We start from the raw sequence: 22,532 nt of genomic DNA on the forward strand, positions 1-22,532 counted from the left end.
TCCCCAACCTTCATATGCCTGCCCTGTGTCACCCCGAAAACCCTCCACCTGTTCTTTCTGGGGCAAACCGGTAGTTCCCCCGTAATGGGGTCCACGTCGAGGCCCCAACTTCCCCCCTATGCCGCCTCCACTGCCCCCAAATTTTGAGGGCCGCCGCCACCACCGGGCTCGTGGTATACCTCCTTGGAGGGAGCGGCAGCGGCGCCGTTGCCAGCGCCCACAAACTCGTACCCACACAGGACGCCGTCTCCAGCCTCTTCCATGCAGCCCCCTCCATCACCCACTTGCGCACCATTGTCGCATTGGTGGCCCAGTAGTACCCACAGAGGTTGGGCAGTGCCAGCTCCTCCCTATCTCTACTCCACTCCAGGAACACCCTTCTCACCCTCAGAGTCCCTCGCACCCACACAAACCCCATTATACTCCTGTTAACCCGCCTGAAAAAAGCCTTCAGGATAAACACGGGGAGGCACTGGAACAGGAACAAAAACCTTGGGAGCACCGTCATTGTGATTGACTGCACCCTACCCGCCAAGGACAGCGGCAATGCGTCCCATCTCTTGAACTCCTCCTCCATTTGCTCCACCAGCCTTGTAAAGTTAAGCCTATGTAGGGCCCCCCAGCTCCTGGCCACCTGGACCCCCAAATATCTGAAGCTCCTCTCCGCCCTTTTTAGTGGGAGCTCGCCAATCCTCCTCTCCTGGTCCCCTAGCTGAACTACGAACAGCTCACTTCCCCATATTGTGCTTGTACCCCGAAAAGTCCCCAAATTCCCTAAGGATCCTCATTACCACTGGCATTCCTCCCACCGGATCCGCCACATACAGCAGCAGGTCGTCCGCATGAAGCGACACCCTATGCTCCTCCCTACCCCGCACCAACCCCCTCCAGTTCCTCGACTCTCTCAGTGCCATAGCCAGGGGTTCAATCACCAGTGCGAAGAGCAGGGGGGACAGCGGACACCCATCTCGTCCCTTGGTGCAACCGAAAGTACTCGGACCTCCTCCTATTTGTGGCCACACTAGCCATCGGGACCTCATACAACAGCCTAACCCACCTGACAATCCCTTCCCCAAACCCAAACCTCTTCAGCACCTCCTACAGGTACCCCCACTCTACCCTATCGAAGGCTTTCTCAGCGTCCATCGCCACCACTATCTCCGCCTCCCCCTCCCTCGTCGGCATCATGATAACGGTAAAGAGCCTCCGCACATTCGCGTTCAACTGTCTCCACTTCACAAACCCCGTCTGGTCTTCATGGATGATCTACGGCACACAATCCTCAAGGCTAAGACCTTCGCCAGCACCTTGGCATCTACATTTAACAAGGAAATCGGTCTGTAAGACCCACATTGCAGGGGATCCTTGTCCCGCTTCAGGATCAAGATCAGTGCCCGGGACATCGTCGGGGGTAAAGCCCCCCTCCCTCCCTTGCCTCATTAAAGGTCCTAACTAACAGCAGGCCCAACAGGTCCATATATTTTTTTATAGAACTCGACGGGGAAACCATCCGGCCCCAGTGCCTTCCCCGCCTGCATGCTTCCTATCCCTTTGATCAGCTCCTCCAGCCCAATCGGGGCCCCCAGTCCCGCCACCAGTCCCTCTTCCACCTTTGGAAACCTCAATTGGTCTAGGAAACGGCCCATCCCTCCCTCCCCCCGTGGGGGCTCGGATCGGTACAATTCCTCGTAGAAGTCCCTGAAGACCCCATTGATGCCAACCCCACTCCGCACCACGCTCCCTCCCCTGTCCTTAACTCCCCCGATCTCCCTAGCTGCATCCCGCTTCAGAAGCTGATGCACCAGCATCCGGCTTGCCTTTTCCCCATACTCGTGGACCGCCCCCTGGGCATTCCTCCACTGCACCTCCGCCTTCCTGGCGGTCACCAGGTCGAATTCAGCCTGGAGGCTGCGCCTCTTCCTCAACAATCCTTACTCAGGCTCTTCCGCATGCCTCCTGTCTACCCTCACCATCTCCCCCACCAGCCTCTCCCTCGCCCCCCGCTCCTTGTGGGCCCTAATGGAGATCAGCTCTCCCCTCACCGCCGCCTTCAGTGCCTCCCATACCATCCCCACTCGGACCTCCCCGTTGTCGTTGGTCTCCAAGTACCTCCCTATACTTCCTCGGACCCGCTCGCTCACCTCCTCGTCCGCCAACAGCCCCACCTCCAAGCGCCACAGCGGGCGCTGGTCCCTCTCCTCCCCATCTCCAAGTCCACCCAATGCGGGGCGTGGTCCGAAATGGCTATTGCCGAATACTCGGTATCCTCTACTCTCGCTATCAGCACCCTACTCAAAATGAAAAAGTCGATTCGAGAATAAGCCTTATGGACATGCGGGAAGAATGAAAATTCCCTAGCCCCCGGCCTTGCAAATCTCCAAGGGTCCACCCCTCCCATTTGGTCCATAAATCCCCTCAGCACTCTAGCCGCCGCCGGCTTCCTACCCGTCCTAGATCTGGAGCGATCCAGTGCCGGATCCAACACCGTGTTAAAGTCGAACAGGAATCAATGTTAAAGAATCCAGATTATGCTTTACAACCAGGCGTTAGACAGACTGTCAGGGATGCTCAGCAACTTACATTAACCATTAATTTTTTTTAAATTAATTCATGGGATGTGGGTGCCCATGATAGATGCCCATCCCTATTTTCCCTTGAACTAAGTGGCTTGCTAGGCCATTTCAAAGGGTTCTTAAGACACAACCAGATTGCTGTGGATCTGGAGTCACATGTAGGTCAGACCAGGTAAGGATGGCCTATTTCCTTCCTGAAAGAACATCAGTGAACCAAATGTGTTTTTAACAACAATCGACAAATAGTTTCACGGTCATTATTAGACATTTAATTAGATTTTTATTTGAATTCAAATTTCCCCACCTGCCGTGATGGGATTCAAACCCAGGTCGCCAGAGTATAACCTCCGCCATTAATGCTGTCGGCCAATGACATTTAAAGCATTGGTATACATACACCCAGACAGACACCCATACAGATCCGCAGTAAATAAAAATACAGTTTGTTTTCCATTTGAAAAATTTATTATAAATGTTAACTGTTAAAGTATCAAACAGACTTTATTGATCACTTTAAACATCATGGTTATAAAATGCCAATACTTTCTCTGATAATACCATTTCATAATAGTGTATGGAGATAGGTAATAACCACTGTGAAGTTTCCAAAAAACAAGAAAAATGTTAATTGGGAAAATGATTTTAATACATGCACCTTGCATATAAAGGAAGGTGTGGCAGCATAGTAAACATTCACTATGTGCATGAGCAAAACTGGAGCTGAAGCACAATAGTTTAGTTCAAACCTAAATACTTGATAAATACAAGCCAGGCCCAAATCATCATCATCTCACCCCACATGCCCAACAAAACTTATAATTGGTGTATTTCATTTATCACACAGTATTTCTAACTTTGTGTTAAATGAGGTGCTGGATGCGCTTAAAGCTTAAATACATTTATAATATAATTAAAAATGATTTCTCCTATAGAACCTTAGTGTTCATTTAAATAACATGTTGGTAAGTTTAGTTGCACCATCCCAGTAATTTACAGGAAGCGATAGCAAAGTGAGGGAGCCCAGCTTGCAATAAGCAGCTAAACGAGAGGCTGGGCTGCACGGTAGGGGTTTAATCCCAATGCAGGTGATTACTTCCCCTCCAATAGTGGGGAGCACACAGTCATTTGTAGGGTTTTCAATTCTGGATTTGAAGTCGGAAGAGCAGACCCAAGTTATAACCTAACCTCATTACCTAAACAGCAAAGACTCTAATTTTTCCCCTCATTTGATGCTTTTACAAATAGAAAGACAACCCAACAAGAATTATATTCCTTTTGCTTCGAAGCTCAGTATCTGGGTTTAGCAAACGGTTCTCACTCCCACATGGGGTGGTCGGGGCAAATGGTTATAAAGGAAAGCTAGAAAGATACATGAGGGAGAAAGGAAAACAGGATCTGTTGATAGGTTTAGGTGAAGACAGGAGGAGGATGTGTGTAGTATAAACACGGAGAGAGGCCTGGTGCACTGGATAGCTTGTTTCTATGTTGATAAATGCTCTACACGTATTGAATTAAATAAATCCTTGTTACTATTATCAACTTGTATGAACAAATAGCAATTCAGTTCAAAAAGAGTTAAAATGAGTTTGTGTAATTTGAGCAGCCAATAAAATTCAAATATTAAGTCTATGAGTGTTATATTAAAATAAGGATGGGAATATCCACTGAGGTTCCTTAGCTCCAAATTGTATAGGAGGTATGGGGAAGAGGAGGGGCAAACCATGATACCCTTGATAAAGAAATGTATGCAGTAGTTTTCATTGCTTGCACTGAACCCTCTGGCACATGATAGTTATTACAGTAAACCATAGGTTCAGGGAGAGACAGTGGCACAGTGGTTAGCACTGCTGCCTCACGGCACTGAGGACCCAGGCTCGATCCCAGCCACGGGTCACTGTCTGTGTAGAGTTTGCACATTTTCCCATGTCTGCATGGATCTCACCCCCACAACACAAAAAGATGTGCAGGGTAGGTGGATTGGCCATTCTAGCTTGACGCTTAATTAGAAAAAAAAGAATTGGGTACTCTAAAATGTTTTTTTTTTTTTTTAAAGTAAACCTCAGGTTCTACTTACAAAGATGTAACACCAATTCTGGTCCTTGAAAACTTCAGCCACATTATCGAGTGATATGGAAATCTATCACAAACTTATCACATATCGAGTACAAGAGGAAAACTGCACTTCATGAACTTCCAAAATGCATCTTCAGCTGGTGCAAGAATATCTTCTAATTGAAGCCTATCCATTATACAGGGGGACATTATAATTACTTCCTGAAGAGTCAGTGGCCAACATGCATATCTTGGCCCCCTTTGCTGAAGCCCAGAAGCATTGGCAGGATTTCAGAGGACAGATCCAAGATGTCAGGGTTCCAGAGAACTTCAGAAACTGAAATCACAACAACTACTGACCTGCAGCACAAGGTTTATGTTAGTATATCGAACAGATCTGTCAATAAGTGATGGAGGACTGATTTTGCCAAGTTAAACATTTCTCCTAGGCTTAAAAGTAAAGAAGGAATTACAGAAATAATTTAGGGCCCTTAACAGTTATTTTGCAGGAGGCACCAAGTCTGGTTCAGTAATTTGCAGAATGTTCTTCAACAAGACAAATGGGAGAATTGTTTCAGCCTGAAATCAGATGCTCACTCTGCTCCAGCGCCCATTCAAGGTCCCAGTTTGAGATATTAAGACAAGGCCCAGTTTCAGAGAATAAGACACCACAATAGTGCCAACTCTGTCAGACACAATGTCTACTAATATAAAGGCAGCTGGGCTTGCAATTTAATCCCCAACAAGAGTGTTCATTCGTATGCAGATATCTAATAAAAATGATTCTATGATGCCAATGTGCAACCTCTAAAACAAATAGAAGCATTTCACAGTTAGATTCACGTGAGATCCATCTCATTCTTCCTGAACACCGATTCCATAGCCTCATAACAGCATCAAAATCAAATCAGGGACTCAATGGAGCTACCTGCAGGTTACAAATGGGCCACAACATCTACATGAACCCAAATCTTGAACTCATATTCTGGTCTTGTTCCCGTACCAGCCTCCCCGAACAGGTGCCGGAATGTGGCGACTAGGGGCTTTTCACAGTAACTTCATTAAAGCCTACTCGTGACGATAAGCGATTTTCATTTCATTGAATCCCTATACAGAAGGAGGCCATTCAGCCCATCGAGTCTGCACCGACCCTCTGAAAGCGCCCTACCTAGGCCCACTCCCCTACCCTTTCCCCATAATCCCACCCATCCTTCACATCTTCGGACTGTGGGAGGAAACCAGAGCACGCAGAGGAAACCTACGCAAACACGGGGAAACATCACAGACAGTCACCGCAGGCCGGAATTAACATGGGTCCCCAGCGCTGTGAGGTAGCAATGCTTTCCACAATAAAGAAAACGTTTGAATGCCGCCCACTAGATTTGTGTTTGGAACCTTCAAGAAGAGTTGGGCCTGAATTTACAATTTAAAATGTCGGGAAAACATTTGAGATGTACCACTCCATCCCATTCTTCTTCCCTTGCTCAAAAAATAAGCAAAACCAATCTGGTAATCTGAAGTGCAATTCATGCATTTGTGTTCTCCTCCTTACATCCATGAGACCAATCTGCAATCATGGAGATAAGAATAAGTCAAATGAGAATTTCCAAAGCTTCACTCTGCCAACTGGAATAGTGATGTATTTTGCCAAATGTAAGAAAGACGAGGGCAACTGAGCAGACTGACATTATTAGATATGGGAATTCTCCTTCAACAAGCGAAGTTAAAGGACAGCACACAAAATCATATTTCAGTTCCATTAAATACACGGCTTCAGCAGTAATTGGAGGTGAAGTGGAAGTTTTTGTTTCAAAACAGCTGGTGAATTTTCACATTTTTCACACCTCATTAAATATAGAATATTCAAGTTTCAGATTAAATGAATCACACTCTGACAATTGGGAAGTGGCTACATTTCACAAGCCTCGGGCCCGATGGGGAAACTCACCGATTTAGATCAGAAGGATGTACAGCTATGTCCCCTACAACAAAAGACCCAAATACTCAATCAGATGAAATCAAAATAACATTTTGCTTTGCAAGTAACAGGAATGTATTGTTTATGGTCTAATCCTAATCTTCTTCTCAGGCAGTTCCTCAGGATCAAGGATGACCTGTTTTCACCTCAGTTTAAGGGAAATGGACCCAATGTGCAGACTCTGCCACATGCTGGGAAGGCGGCGCTTGAATAGCTGGATAGATGGGTATTTGGAAGTTGATGTGCTCGCTCTGATGCTTCTGACAATGAATGTTGGTCTGTTCGCTGCCTTTCCTGCATGAGCCTTCACCTTTTTGGTCATCCCCGGAAGCAGCAGTAATCCCAATAGATAATTAAGTCAAGGTGACGAGAGAGCAGGAGTGGTGAGGATGGTGTGGGAATTGTCCATAGCAAATGAAAGGATGTCCTGCAGAACAACCGAAATCCTACCCATGCCCAAAAACGGAGGTCTCGAAATTAAGCATGGCATTGCCTCCTGGAATCACAACGGCCTCTGGTGATTGGAAGCAAGTAAGACTCACCAGCAAAACACAACAGCAGCAGAGACAATGCCAACAGCAGCATGCAGAGTTTGTGGAGTAGATAATCCACTGGGACGCCACAATCCTTTCATGGTGCTTTCAAACTGGAATGTCATTCATATTTGGCAATAAGTCCAAACTTGGATACATAACTGAAATAAAATGGAGTTTGTTCTGAAAACTGAAAAGTGTGGACAATGGCTGAGAAACTGTGAATCCATCTCACCCAATATGGCTGGCTTTAAGTCAACTGGTTTGTGCACTGTTAACAAAACGGTACCTAGCGCATTCCTCCAAGTCGTCTATCATCGTCAATGCCTCCTTGCATTCGTTCTTGCTCTACGGACTTCAGGAGCTCCTCAACCCATTTCAGTTCTGCAGCCAGTATATCGTAACGGTTTTCAAGCTTGATGTACTTTCTTTTCAGGATGTTGGCGGACAGCATTGTAGATTTGACTTCATCTTGCGCCTGTTTTCTCAGGGTTTCTGTTTTCCGCATTTCATTCTTAATGTGCCCAAGGTCCTGGCTGATGCTATCGTTTTCTTCCTTGTACCAGGATTCCTTCTCATCATAAATGGAAACGAGTGCATCAATGTCCTCCTTGAAGGACTTCTTGTTTTTCACCAGCTCCTGAATGCTTTCATCCACTGCGTTGATTTCTTCCAGGACTTTCGAGAATCGCTCAAAGTTGACATAGGTATTATTTGGAGGCATGCTCGAGTGCGACTTGATTGTGTACTCCTTGAGGCGGGTGGTCTTCAATCTGCGACGCTCTGGCTTCTTGCTGTTATCTTCCCGTCTCACATTTCTTCTCTTGATCACCTTTTCAGGGTGGAGATAACAGGAATAAGATTAATTCTGTTCATTTCAGAGATAAACAAAAGCTTCACTGTTGCAGGTAATGTACTCAACACTGAATCTGGCATACTCTACATATACATACATATATAACTCTAATGTTAACTACTCTCTTGCCAGGCCTCCAATCTTGCACTCTACATAAACTTAAGCTGCCAGTATTTTAACTCATACCAAGTCTCATTCAGCCATCACCCCATGCTCAATCCTTCAATGTTCTCCCCATGGCCTCATTCCTCCCCATCTCTGTAACCCCTTCCTGCCCTACAAGCCTTAAAGCCTTTTGTTCATCACACTTGCACAATATGGTGTCACAGGATGAATTACACTACTTGAGCAAAGTCTAAATAGTTCATCATAGACAAAGGGGGAGACAATTGTCCAGGGTTAAAGTGGTCGAAGAAGAGAAGGTCGGAAATTTCTTTGTGACAAGGAACCATATCATTATAGCACTTTTTATGAACTGATTGGAATGCAAAAGCTCCTAAGCTTTTAGATATGGTGGAATTATTAGACTTCCAAGTGGTTGTAGTGTTCTTTGTTTAACTCATATTGCCATCAAGACTGTGGGCCAATGCCATTCTCCATTTCCTAATCACCAGTTTCATCCCTATCTGAGGCTGAACCAGACTTTTCTGACCGCAAGATGAGCTTCCAATCACATTTCTGCATAATCACTATTTCCACCTCTGTGACATTGCCCATTTTCATCTCTGCCTCAGCTCATCTTGTTGAAACGTGCATTCATATCTTTGGATTTGACTATTCTAAACACACCTGGTTGGCCTCCAACATTCTATCCTCTGTAAACTTGAAGTCATCCAAAACTCTGTCTGCCCCTATCCTTAATCACCAGAGGGGAACATTTTGAGGACAGTGATCATAGAATCAAAAGGTTTAGGATTGGAAAAGGACAAGGAGCAATCCAGGGTAAAAAATAATTAATTAGGAGGCGGCCAACTTTATATGGGCAAGAACAGATCTGGCTCAGAAAAATTGGGCTGGAAGGCAAAATTGCATCGAAACAATGGGCTGCCACAGAAGGTAGTTCTGGTGCAGTCATGGTTGGCAGCCACAGGGTGAAAAGGTATGGCAAACAAATCCAGGGTTCCTTGGATGACCCAAGTGATATGGAACAAGATGAAACAGAAAAAGGGGGTATACATGACAGATGTCAGGTAGGTAATACATCTGAGAATGAAGCTGTTTACAGAAAGCTCGGGGAGGTGGAGAGAAGTGAAAAGAAAAGAATCAAAAAGAAGAGTGCAGGAGTCTGGCGACTAATGTGAAAAGGAACCCAAAAGTCTTCTATAGCATATAAATAGTAACAGGTGGTAAAAAAATTGAGGCAGATTAGGGACTTAAAGCAGCATTTATGCATGGAGGCAGGTGGCCATGTGGGGGAACCAAATGAGTACTTTGCATCGGTTTTTAGTAAGGAAGATGCTGCCCAAGTCATGGTGAAAGAGTAGATAGTTAAGACTCTTGTTGGGCTAAAAATTGATAGAGCTGGTATTAGAAAGGTTGACTGTACTTAAAAGTTTGTAAGTCACCAAACTGAATGAGATGCATCCACAGATACGCAAGTGAAGTGAGGGTGGAAATTGCCGGTGCTCTTGCCGTAATCTTTCAAATTCTTCTTAGATACAGGGGTGATGCCAGAGGATTTGAGAATTACAAATGTGACACCCATGTTCAAAAAAGGGTGCAGGGAATAGCCCAGCAACTACAGGCCAGTCAGTGCGACCCCAGTGATGGGAAAAATTAGAAACAATAATTAGAGACAAAATTAACAGTCACTTGGTCAAATATGGATTAATTAAGGAAAATCAGCATAGATCCGCTAATCCTGTTTAACTAACTTAATTGTGAATTTTATAAGTAACAGAGGGTAAATGAGGGTAACAGGGTTGAAGTAGTGTACATGGGCTTTTAAAAGGCATTTAATAAGGTGCACATAACTGGCTTGTCAGTAAGGTTAAAACTCATGGAATATTAGGGACAGTAGCAGAATGGACACAAAATTGGTTGAGAGACAAGAAACAGTAAGAGTGAACAATTTTGTGGGCTGGAGGAAGATCTCAGTCCTAAATGATCTACCCGTATCCTCAGACCGTGATCCCTGGTTCTGGACACACCCACCATCGGGAATATCCTTCCTGCATTTCTCTCATCTGGTCCTATTAGAATTCTATAGATTTCAATGAGACCCCCCCTCCCCCTCTCATTCTTATGAACTCCAGGGAAGGTAATCCTAACCAATTCAATCTCTCCTCATCCGTCAGTCCCACCATCCCAGGAATCAGTCTGGTAAATCTTTGCTGCACCCCCTCTAGAGCAAAATCTTCCTTTCTTAGATAAGGAGACCAAAACTGCATACAACATTCCAGGTGTGGCCTCGCCAAGACCCTGTATAATTGCAGCAATACATCCCTGCGAAAGTACTCAACTGCAGTATTGCATCCAGTTCTGAGCAGAAGACTTTGGGAAGGGTGTAAAAACATTAGAGAGGGTACAGAAAAGGTTCACTACAATGGTTCCAAGGATGAGCTACTTCAGTTACGTGGATAGACTGGAGAAGCTGCAGCTGTTCTCCTTGGAGAAGGTTAAGGGGGACTCAAAAGCATGAGGGGTCTGGACAGAGTAAATAGGGCGAAACTGTTCTCTGTGCTTGAAGGATCGAGAACCAGAAAATGCAGATTTAACATGATCAAAAGAAGCAACAGCAACATGATGAAAAGCAGTGGTTAGGGTCTGGACACTGCCTGTGTGTGTGGTGGAGGCAGAGCCAATCAAAGCCTTCAAAAGGGAATTATCTGGACAGAAAATAAATTTGCTGGACTATGGGGAGGGAGGGGAGGGGGACTAGGAGCTGCTCTTGCTGAGATCCGCATGGACACGACAGGTCAAATGGCCTCCTTCTGTAACCATCTATGATTCCATGATCCATGACAAGCACCTAATGGGTGGCTGGATACAAATGGCACAACGTGGGAAGCAGAGTACCCCCTACAGACAATGTTGGTACACTAATGTTAAAAGGAAATTATTGGAGGAGTGGAGGATGGCAGTGTAAAATAAGATTACCTTAATCCATGGATGTTCCAGACTGTCACCAATGGTCATTCTTTTCCTAAAAGGAAGCAAAATACATAAAATTGGAAAAGAAAGATTGCTGGATGGTCAAGTTTCCACATTTATTTTTTTCCTCCCCCCGTTTCCTTCACTCATGCCTGTTTCCAGTTTCTTTGCCAGTCAGGTGCGGGGGTCAGGTTGTATTACCAGCATTTTCATGTGTACCACCAATGTCAACCCCCACTTTACTAGTCAGCACAATGCTTGATTCAGTCCAGATGGGAGGGTTATCAAGTTCTGCTTAAATTCCAACTATTGTTGCAGCTCCAAACTAATAAAGGTCCTGTAATGGAGATGAATTAAGAAACTGGCGGCATCTCTGGATTCAAACTAAGCCAAGTGCTCAATTGCATGGGCAGCTGAGTTGCAAATGGATGATGAGTGTAGCCAGTTAAAATGACTAACTCCCGATTTAGAATGGCTAACCCCGATTTAAAATGGCGAACGTAAAAGGCTGATGGGAAAATCAGCCAACAGGACTAAAACAAGCAGCTGCAGGTAATCTGTGTATTCACCTCTGGGAAGGCCAGACAAGATCAATACCTGCAGCCATCAGCACAACAAAACACCAGCCATCTGAATACTAATGAGCAATCCCCGGGAACAATGTGCAACATTTAGATACATAAAGCCAACCCAGACTCTTCGGCGCCAACAGGAGCCTACATAAAGGGAGGTGAACGATCACCCCAAGACCACCCATCAATCAAGGAATCGCTCCAACATTGGAGAATATCGAACCAAGTGATTGGGACAAAGTCCAATCACTTGGAACCAGGTACAGGGTCCGCCCCGAAAGGCGGGAAGCCCCTGGGGACTATAAGAATAGAGTCCAAGTTCAAATTGACCCTTCTGCTACCCTTTCTGCCACCCTTCCGCACCCTTCTGCTAGCCTTCTGCAACAGCTGCTCAAATCGTAAGTCTTACTTCAACGCTCGCTACGAGATAAGCACTCCTGGCTATCGATCTGTACCAGCTTCGAATCCCGCAGGCTCAGAACCCAAACGAAAGGCCATTCGTTTCCCTGGCCTGGTGGGCCATTTCCAAGTTAAGCATTGGCCTGTTAGTTGTAGTAAGTAGCTTAGACGTAGAAATTATGCATGAGTATTGATTACTGTATATAATAAATGTGCTTTGATTTAACTCTTACTAAGTGGTGTATTGATCATTACTCGGACTTGAACCATGTGGCAGTATCAGAAAGATACCTGGCGACTCAAGAGCAAAGGCGATAGAACAGAGCAATTAAACTAAGGCTAAAGTTAGTGACAACATGAGGAGGTGACAATACTACAAGTGGGAGACTGCCAACTTGGAATAAAACTTTTATTTTTAAAACTTGAGTAATGGGTGGCACGGTGGCGCAGTGATTAGCACTGCTGCTTCACAGCGCTGAGGATCCGGGTTCACTGTGGAGTTTGCACGTTCGCCCCGTGTCTGGGTGGGTCTCACCCCCACAACCCAAAGATGCAGGCTAGGTGAATTGGCCACGCTGAATTGCCCCTTAACTGGAAAAAAATAATTGGGTGGCTAAATTTATTTTATAAAAACTTGAGTAAAATGTTTTTGTTCAACAGTTGTTCCTTCTACCCAAGTACAGGTGCACTTGACCAATTTGACAAAAGTTATTCTTACTTTGGATCTTTCACCAGAAGCCTGCGGATGAAGTCCTTCGCCAGCTCACTGGTATTACTGAAATATTCCTCATCAAAGTCATAGTTCACAGCAGAAATGTTTGTTAAGGTTTCTTGTTTGGTTTCACCAAGGAATGGAGAAGCACCGCTCAAACTGATGAGAAAGAGATATTTCTGTCACTATGTATTATTGTCACTAAGCAACATGCATCATTCAGCTGGCTGGTTATTCAGACCAAGTGGAAGTGCAACTTTGGATCACAATTAACCCAATTAATCTGAACAAAGGGAGATTTTTACATATTAAATGTTTTTTTACATAAATAGCAATCAAGAAATTTATTTATGCCCAAATTTTGCAATTGGAATCATCATACGTAAGTCACAGTTCAAACAGCAAAATTGGAGTACAGTAAACAATATTGTTTGAGCATTGAACACTTGGCTCACCTCAGATTTCAAGGGCTGAAGACGACAAAGAGATCCATCATTAACTACTGCATTCTCCACCGGCAAGAATAACATACTTGCTAATTAATCATCATAAGTGGTTTAATAACTCAACATCTTCACACCATTATCTGCATTCACCTTAGCTCAGGTTTAGAATCAGACCTTCAGTTGTGTTCAGTACTGGAGCCCATAAAAAGTTATTGTCTCTTAAACAAAGTTGTTTCCCGTCACAGATTTCCATCAAAATCCTTCTGGTATTTCAGCACAGGTTCTTTCCCCAACAACATAATCTAAAACGTGCTTTATTGTTATGGTATATCTCAATATTCCTAAATATTTTATCACTGGGTTAGCTCTTGAATTATTCTGTTATCCACTTTGAATGTCAATCTACAAATTCTTCATACCTACCTCGATATAATTGTCTATTGAAAATTATGTGGAAATTATTCAAGATTTAGTTATATACAGACACGAGGGAAGCTGGGATTGTTCTTACAGCATTGAATCATAGAATTTACAGTGCAGGAGGCGGCCATTCGGCCATCGAGCCTGCACCGGCCCTTGGAAAGAGCACCCTACTCAAGCCCACACCTCCACCTTATCCCTGTAACCCCATCCAACCTTTTGGACACTAAGGGCAATTTAGCATGGCCAATCCACCTAACCTGCACATCTTTGGACTGCGGGAGGAAACCGGAGCACCCGGAGGAAACACACACAGACACGGGGAGAATGTGCAGACTCCGCAGAGACGGTGACCCAAGCCAGGAATCGAACCTGGGACCCTGAAGCTGTGAAGCAACTGTGCTAACTACTGTGCTACTGTGCTGCCCACGGCAGAAAAGATTGAGGGGGATTCAAGAGAGGCAAATTATGAGGAATTTTGATACAAGCAGGGAGGAGCTCTTTTCACCGGAAGGAGGGTTAGTAACCAGCAGGATTTGAAAAAAATTATTTCAGGGGACGTGGACGTTGCTGGCTAGACCAGCATTTATCACCCATCTCCTATTGTCCTCAAGAAGATAATTTAAGGGCAGCACAGTGGTGCAGCGATTAGCACTGCTGTCTCACGGTGCCGAGGTCACAGGTTCGATCCCAGCTCTGGGTCACTGTTCGTGTGGAGTTTGCACATTCTCCCCGTATTTGCGTGGGTTTCACCCCCACAACCCAAAGATGTGCAGGTTAGGTGGATTGGACACACTAAATTGCCCCTTAATTTGAAAAAATTAATTGGGCACTCTAAATTTCTATTTAAAAAAAGAAGGTAATTTAATATAATTGGAAAATGAGGATAAATTAATTTACCCAGTGTTTTCTGGGATGCGCTTCTTGAAAGCCCAGTGGAAGCAATTTCAATAGCAACTTTCAAACTTATAAAATAGCAAATTTTAAAGAATATATTCTTGAAAAAGGAATAATTTGAAGGCTATGGGAAAAATACCCAAGTGGGACTATTTAGGTAACTTTTCAAAGAGGGCACACAGACATGGTGAGTTAAATGGCCTCCTCCTGATTTGTATGATTCTATAAAAATCAAAGCTAAAGCTTTAAGCACCTTCACTTACCTGGGCATTAAGCTTTATTTCAGGCAGCCTAACAAATCAGTCACCGAGATATCTTTCAACTTAAAACACGGACACACAGTGTACAATCTTAAATAACACAAAACAAAATACTATGGATGCTGGAAATCGGAAATACTCAGGTCAGACAGCATCTGTGGGGAGAAAAGCAGAGTTATTGGTTTGGGTCAGTGATCCAAGTACTTCCTGCATTTTCTGTTTTTATAATCTTGGATGCTTGATTCAATCCAAGACCCTAGATCGCAAAACATGTTATAAGGAGTAGTTAAGTGGAGGGTCTTGTTCCCCACCCACCCAAACCAACCTCTCCTTGAACAGGGTCTTGTTATGGTTAACGGATTAGTGATTATGTTTCACTTAAAGTATACAACTGCATCTCAGCAGATTCTCCATTTAGCATGTTCCTTGTTAACTTTGATTATCAAGGAAGTTGGCACAACTTCCGTTAAGAAAAAACACTCAAAAGCTTTTTGTTTCTCCTCTGCGTATCTTTTAGACTCCAGTTCAAGCACAAACTAACCTGCAGACACCAACGTCATGTAACACGAATTCTATGGCATTCTTATTCCAATTTACTGATGTTAACATGTACAAGATGGAGTGAAACTCACCAAGCTCCTTTGACAGCACCTTCCAAATCCGTGACCTCTTATCATCTAGAAGTACAAGGGCAGCAGATGTTTGGGAACACCACCAGCTGCAAGTTCCCCCTCCAAGATACAAACTACCCTGACTTGGTTGGCTTCCTTCACTGTCGCTGGGTCAAAACTCTGGAACGCCCTCCCAAACAGCACTGTGGGTGTACCTACACCAAATAGACTACAGCCCTTCAAGGCAGCAGCTCACCACAATTAAAGATGGGCAATGATAAAAATACTGGCTTAACCAGTGATGTCCATGTCCCGCGAAAGAATTGTAATAAGTTACCAGGTGATCTGGTGTGGTCAAAGACTGCAGGGAGATGGAGGAGAGGGTCAATGCACCATGGTCAAAGAGGACGTCAGAGGTGAGCAAAACGCTGCGGATATTGGAAACCTGAAATAACAGAAAATGCTGCAAAAGCTCAGAAGGTCAAGAAGCATCCGTAGAAAGAGACACACAAGTTGTAACAAATGACACGACATCGACCTGAAAGTTTAACTCTTTCTCTCGAGATGCAGCTTGATCTGCTAAGTATTTCCAGCTTTTGCTATATTGTAACTTGGATTAGGGTTTTACAATGCAGGGCAGAAACCTGATCGGAGAAGTTCAAACATGGAATTGTTCGAAAAATGGGCACAATAGGCTGACAATATGTTTAAAGACTTAAGAGGGAAGGTGTTTGGAGATGGAGCAGTAGTTTGCAAGGACAAAGGGAGTGAGGGAGCCTGATGAAGGAGGAAGCAAGCAAGCCTGTTTTAAAGGGAAAGGGACGCTATCCGTGAGGGAACACTACCCGTGAAGGGGCTGGGGGGGGGGGGGGGGGGGGGGGGGGGGGGGGGGGGGGGGGAAGGAAGAGAGAGATGCTGAGAAGGCCAGAGGTTGACCATTTGTGCAGAAGGTGTGCCCAAATGCAGATTCTAGCGAACCAGATTTCTGAGCTGGAGCTGAGTGAACTCACTGTGGAATATCCGCGATGCTGCGCAAGTCGTGGATAGCGTGTTCAGTGAGGTGGTCACACCACAGATGAGGATTCCACGGGCAGAAAGGGTATGGGTGACATAAAAGATTCAGGAAGGTAGTGCACGAGCCCACTGTAGTCAACCCCCTCTCAAACAGATATACCATTTTGGGCAATTTGGGGGGATGGCCTCTCGGGGGAAAGCAGCAACAGCCAAGTTCACGGCACTGTGGGTGGCTCTGTTGCTCAGACGGATGGGAGAAAAATGAGTGGCAGGGCTATAGTGATAGGGGATTCAATAGTTTGGGGTACAAACAGATGCTTCTATGGCCGCAAATGTGAATCAAGGATGGTATGTTGCATCCCTGGTGCCAGGGTCCGGGATTTCTCGGGCATTCTGGAGAGGGAGGGTGAACAGACAGTGGTCATGGTACCAACGACATAGGTAAACTAAGGGATGAGGACCAGCAAGCTGAGTACAGGAAGTTAGGGGATAAACTAAAATGTAGGACCTCAAATGTAGTCATCTCAGTGTTATTCCCAGTTCCACACGCGAGAGAGAGCAGGAATAAGAGGATAGATCAGATTAATGCATGGCTGAAGAGATGGTGATGTCGGGAGTGATTCAGATTCTTGAAGCACTGGGACCGGTTCTGGGGCAGATGGGACCTTTTTGTTCTACTCATTTATGGGATGAGAGCGTCGCTGGTTAGGCCAGCATTTATTGCCCATCCCTAATTGTCCTTCAAAAGGTGGTGGCGAATTACCTTCTTGAACCGCTGCAATCCTTCAGGTGTAGGGACACCCACTATGCTGTTAGGGAGGGAGTTCCAGGATTTTGCCTCAGCGACAGTGAAGGAACAGCGATACATTTCCAAGTCGGGGTGGTGAGTGACTGGGAGGTGAACCTCCAGGTGGTGGGGTTCACAGGTATCTGCTGCTCTTGTCCTTCTAAATGGTAGTGGTTGTGGGTTTGGAACGTGCTGTCGAAGGAATCTTGGTGAGTTACTGCAGTGCATCTTGTTCTTTATTGTTCTTAGCTGTATTGTTCTTTGTTCTTTAGCAGCATTTAAGGGGCATCTAGACAAATGTATGAATAGGGTGGAAATGGAAGGATACGGACTCCATAAGTGCATACGGTTTTAGTTTAGGCAGGAACATGGTTGGCGCAGGCTTGGAGGGCCGAACGGCCTATTCCTGTGCTGCATTGTTCTTTGTTCTTTAGATGGTACACAAGGGTACCACCTCTTCATCGGTGGAGGAGGATTTGAATATTTGTGGAAGGAAGGAGGAGCAATCAAGCGGGCTGCTTTGTCCTGGATGGTGTCACGCTTCTTGAGTTTCGTTGGAGCTGCACTCATCCAGGCAAGTGGACAGTATTCCATTACACTCCTGACTTGTGCCTTGTAGATGGTGGACAGGCTTTGGGGTGTCAGGAGGTGAGTTGCGTGTCCAAGAATCTTTTTTTCAACCAATTAGTGGCAAACCCAACGAGAGGAGATGCAATTCTAGACCGAGTCTTGGGGAACGAAGAAGGCAAGTGGATGAAGTGGCAGTTGGTGACCATATCGGGGATAGTGATCACAATTCAGTTAGATTTAGTATTGTCATGAAAAAGGACAGAAATGAAGAAGGAGTAAAAGTTTTGAACTGTGTGAAGGCAAATTGTGCAGAAATGAGAAAGGACTTGGCTGAGGTTCCCCCCCACCCAAGAATAAGAGCGGCACTGCCAAATCTAGACCCCTCTGGTTGTCGAGAGGAATACAGGAGAAGATCAAACAGAAGAAGAAAGCACACGATAGGCACAAAGAACGGAGCACTGCAGATAGCCTAGACGAGTATAGGAAGTACAGGGATGAAGTTAAAAACTTGTGTGTAGATGCAGAGGCTGTAAAAAGGGTTTTAACTGAATATTTTGTCTCTGTGTTTACGAAGGAAATGGATGATGCAGATATGGTAGTCCAGGAGGAATACAGAGATATTGGAGGGGATAATCATAAAGGGAGAAGAAGTACCCAAATGGCTGGAATCCTGAAAGTTTACAAGTCAGGGCCAGGCGGATTGTTTCGGAGGCTACTGAAGGAGGTCAGGGAGAAAGTAGCAGATGCTCGGAGGATGATTTTCCAATTCTCACAACAAGGGAGGTACAAGAGGACTGGAGAAATGCAAACGTGGTTCCATTTTTAAAAAAGGAATCAAAGGAAATGCCAAACATTTATAGGCCAGTTAGTCTTGCGTCGGTCGTGGGCAAATTAGTAGAATCAATCCTGAGATATAGGATTAGCTGCCACATAGAAAGACATTGACTAGTCAGGGATATTCAGCATGGATTTGTTAAAGGAAGGTCTTGCCTCTCAAATTTGATTGAATTCTTTGAGAAAGTTGACAAGAAGGGTTGATGATGGTAGTGCAGTGGATGCTGTGCACATGGATTTTAGCAAGGCGTTTGACAAGGTCCCACATGGGTCAAAAAAGTAAAAGCCCATGGGATACAGGACAATGTGGCTGCCCTTGCAAATGGAACATTGTTTCAAGTGGTGTTCCACAGGGCACAGTGTTGGGACCATTATATATTAACGATCTGGACGTGAACATGGGGAGCACGATTGGGAAATCTGCAGATGACACAAAGATTGACCGAATGGTGGACTGTGTAGAGGATAGCTATAATCTCCAAAATGATATAGTTGGGGTGGAGTAGGCAATAAAGTGGCAGATTTAATTTAACAGAGAAATGTACGGTCATGCATTTAGGGAGGTCAAACAGTTATAGGAGTATACAATAAATGGGAATATACTAAAAGGGGTAGGTGAAGTGAGAGATCTTGTTGTACAGGTACACAGGTCACTAAATCAGTTCAAGTAAACAAAGTTGGAAAGAAGGCATATGGAATGCTCTCCTTCATTGCCAGAGGTACAAACTATAAAAGGATATAATGTTCGAATTGCATAAAACACTGGTGAGTCCACAACTGAAGTATTGTGTGCAGTTCTGGTCACATTACAGGAAAGACATAATTGAGACTTACAAGAATGTTGCCAGGGCTAGAAAAGTGTAGCTACAAGGAGAGGTTGGATAGGTTGGGGTTATTTTCCTTGGAACAAGGAAGGCTGAGGGGCGATTTAATTGAGGTGTATTAAATTATATGGGGAAATGATAGAATGGACAGGATAAAATTGTTTCCCTTGTTGGGACATTGTAGAACCAGGGCAAAGATTCAAGATAAGTGGCAGGTGTAGAGGGGACATGAGGAAGAATTTTTTTTTTTTATTTTTTTTTTTATAAAACACAGAGGGTAGTGGGCATCTGGAATGCGCGGCCCAAGTTGGTGGTGGAGGCAGAGACCCTAAACTCTTTAAAAAGTACCTGGATCTGCACCTTAAGCTGCAGGCTATAGACCGGGTGCAAGAAGGTAGGATTAAAAAGAGCACCTGGTTGTCCTCGGGCTGGCATGGACAAGATGGGCCGAATGGCCTCCTTCTGTGCTGTAACATTTCCAGTGGGCCAGAAAGGGAGGCTGAAAGGCAGTAGAAAATAACTTAACATTTATGTATTTATAAGAATGGCAACTTGGGCAAAGAGGGTTGTTGGCACCTATGGTGTGAATGTTAGGGGAGGAAAGAGAAAATCAGTACAATATCAAAAGACTTTCACCTTTTTACAGAATACATGACATCTTAGTCACAATCCGTAGCTCCTAGAATACTTCATAATCAGAAATGACTGCCTAATTATTTCAATTGCCTGCAATGAACATGCTACGACAAGACCAACTAGATTATTTATAACGTCCCAGAATTATAGACAATCATACTTCATGTCTAAATTCCTGAAACATATTGTACTACTGACATACTTACAGAATATAGGTGATCACACCAATGCTCCTGTAATTGAAAGAAAAAGATATTGCTGAGTTTCTGGGACACTTTGCAAAGCATAATTCTCAATACACTGATATAGTCAGCATGAGGCTTGTGTGAAGCTCAAAGCGAAATCAATATCAAAACAAACTCAAATGAAAGCTAAGTTCTTAAAAATAGCACCAAAATAACTTTTGTGATCACACATTCATTCCTCTTTCCAAAGGCAGCAGTAAAATGAGAGCATTGGGTAGATCAGTTTACTGTGTGCAAGCGACCAAAAGTAGCAATGTCTATATTATGGAATGACTTATAGAAGCCGTGAATTGAAAATGTGATCTCAATGCAGTTGATCCATTTCAGAAATACTTCTACCCATTTAAATAAAAAAATAATTACAGCAGTGCAATACAGAACGTACTCATTAGTTATTCTGGTCATCAGCTAATAATGCCATCTCAAACCGGTTGCAAGGTCAGGAACATAGCCAGCTTCAGCTGTTATACCTTTTAAAAAATAAATTTAGAGTACCCAATTATTATTTTTTCCAATTAAGGGGCAACTTAGCGTGGCCAATCCACCTATCCTGCTCATCTTTGGGTTGTGGGGGTGAGGCCCACGCAGACATGGGGAGAATGTGCAAACTCCACATGGACAGTGACCCAGGGCCGGTTCGAACCCAGGTCCTGGGCACCGAGACAGCAGTGCTAACCACTGCACCACCATGCCACCCAGCTGTTACACTTCTTGCAGTTGGATAGCCTACTGATTAATTCTTTGCCCCAGGTGCACATGTTCGATGGCTGTGGAATTGCCCAATTGCAAAGAGATACAGAAAGGCGCTCAGAATATGTGAATTGTACTGCAGCCTATAGGAAACCTGAAGCCAAGGGCAGGGGAAAGAAACAAAAAGGATATATCTACTTTAACAAAAGCAAATGCACATTCATCAAGGGAGTGAGAGTGAACTCACCACATATCTGCTTCCAAAGCCAAAGGCTCATAATTTACTATTTCAGGAGCTAAAGGAAGGAAAAGAAAAAAAAAAAGTGTTCACTGTGTAATTAAGGCAAGAACATCCCTCAGCAACTCCATCCTAATGCTATAAAGGGGGGGGGGGGGAGAACAGCAGAGAGGGAAGAACAAATAATAACGGTTGACAATTATAGTATGTTTCTTTTTTTAAACCAACATCAGTAACTTCATTGCAGTGTTAATGTAAGCCTACTTGTGACAATAAAGATTATTACTATTATTAAGTGTAATTCAGATTAATGTAGTACCATTCTATTTCTCACCCCCCCTACAAGCACCAATCAAGAGTATTTAGATCATTGAAATTGTGAAATGCCCCAGATAGTTTAGACAGTTTAATGGCCACTTCCAGGTCAAAGGGCCCTCACAGTCATGCTGGCTCTCTGCAGGGCAATCCAGTAAATAAATAAATAACCTTTATTGTCGCAAGTACGCTTACATTAACACCTGCAACAAAGTTACTGTGAAAAGCCCCTAGTTGCCACATTTTGGTACCTGTTCGGATACACAGAGGGAGAATTCAGAATTCTCAGCTGGTATGGGAGTTGAACCCACGCTGGTCTTGTTCTGCATCACAAACCAGCTTCTCTAGCCTACTGAGCTAAACCAGTCCCCGAGCAGTTAATCCCATTCCCCACTTGACCGTGTAGCCCTGCAAGTTTGTGATCTTGACATGCCCCTCATTTTTCCTTTTAAAATCACTGATGGTAGGGTGGCACAGCGGGGAGCACTGCGGCTTTGCAGCGCCAAGGATCCGGATTCGATCCAGGCCCCGGTCACTTGTGTGGAGTTTGCACTCTCGCCTGGTGTTTGCGTGGATTCCCTCCAGGTGCTCTGGTTTTCTCCCATGGGATTTGGTCCAATTTAGCCTCTGCAAAGTACCCCATAATATCAATTCCTGGGGTGCAGTCACCCCAAATACTCTTGAAACATGTTTCCTCTGCATCCCTGAGCCTGGGTTCAAAGCAGCTCTTTCAAACTGGTAGGAATATTTCAATTAAATGCGTAATATATCTTTGGGTAACTCAGTGGTTAGCACTGTTGCATCACAGCGCCAGGGACCCGTGTTCAATTCCAGCCTTGGGTGACTGTGGAGTTTGCACTTTCTCCCCATGTCTGAGTAAGTTTCCTCCGGGTGCTTTGGTTTCCTTCCACACTCCAAGTAGTGCAGGTTAGGTCGATTAGACATGATAAATTGCCCCTCAGTGTTCAAAAATGTGC

At 44.6% G+C, this 22,532-nt stretch overlaps 2 protein-coding genes across 3 annotated transcripts in view; one reads left to right on the forward strand and one right to left on the reverse strand.

Annotated features, from left to right (window-relative positions):
• LOC140394735 (uncharacterized) overlaps positions 1 to 5,036 on the forward strand; it is a 69,829-nt gene extending 64,793 nt beyond the window's left edge. The window contains exon 4 of the mRNA XM_072481953.1: positions 4,828 to 5,036. Coding sequence (XP_072338054.1) covers positions 4,828 to 5,036 — 209 coding nt within the window. The remainder of the gene's footprint in view (positions 1 to 4,827) is intronic.
• The window catches only part of dapk3 (death-associated protein kinase 3), a 75,237-nt gene continuing 55,720 nt past the window's right edge, over positions 3,016 to 22,532 (reverse strand). For both annotated transcript variants that reach the window (XM_072482802.1, XM_072482801.1), the window contains exons 5-9: positions 21,250 to 21,298; positions 20,274 to 20,300; positions 12,775 to 12,927; positions 11,092 to 11,137; positions 3,016 to 7,968 (exon numbers count right to left, since the gene is read on the reverse strand). In XM_072482802.1, coding sequence (XP_072338903.1) covers positions 7,426 to 7,968; positions 11,092 to 11,137; positions 12,775 to 12,927; positions 20,274 to 20,300; positions 21,250 to 21,298 — 818 coding nt within the window. In that variant the 3' untranslated portion in view covers positions 3,016 to 7,425. The remainder of the gene's footprint in view (positions 7,969 to 11,091; positions 11,138 to 12,774; positions 12,928 to 20,273; positions 20,301 to 21,249; positions 21,299 to 22,532) is intronic.

This window comes from Scyliorhinus torazame, chromosome 18 (assembly GCF_047496885.1).
Source record: "Scyliorhinus torazame isolate Kashiwa2021f chromosome 18, sScyTor2.1, whole genome shotgun sequence".
Lineage (NCBI taxonomy): Eukaryota > Metazoa > Chordata > Chondrichthyes > Carcharhiniformes > Scyliorhinidae > Scyliorhinus > Scyliorhinus torazame.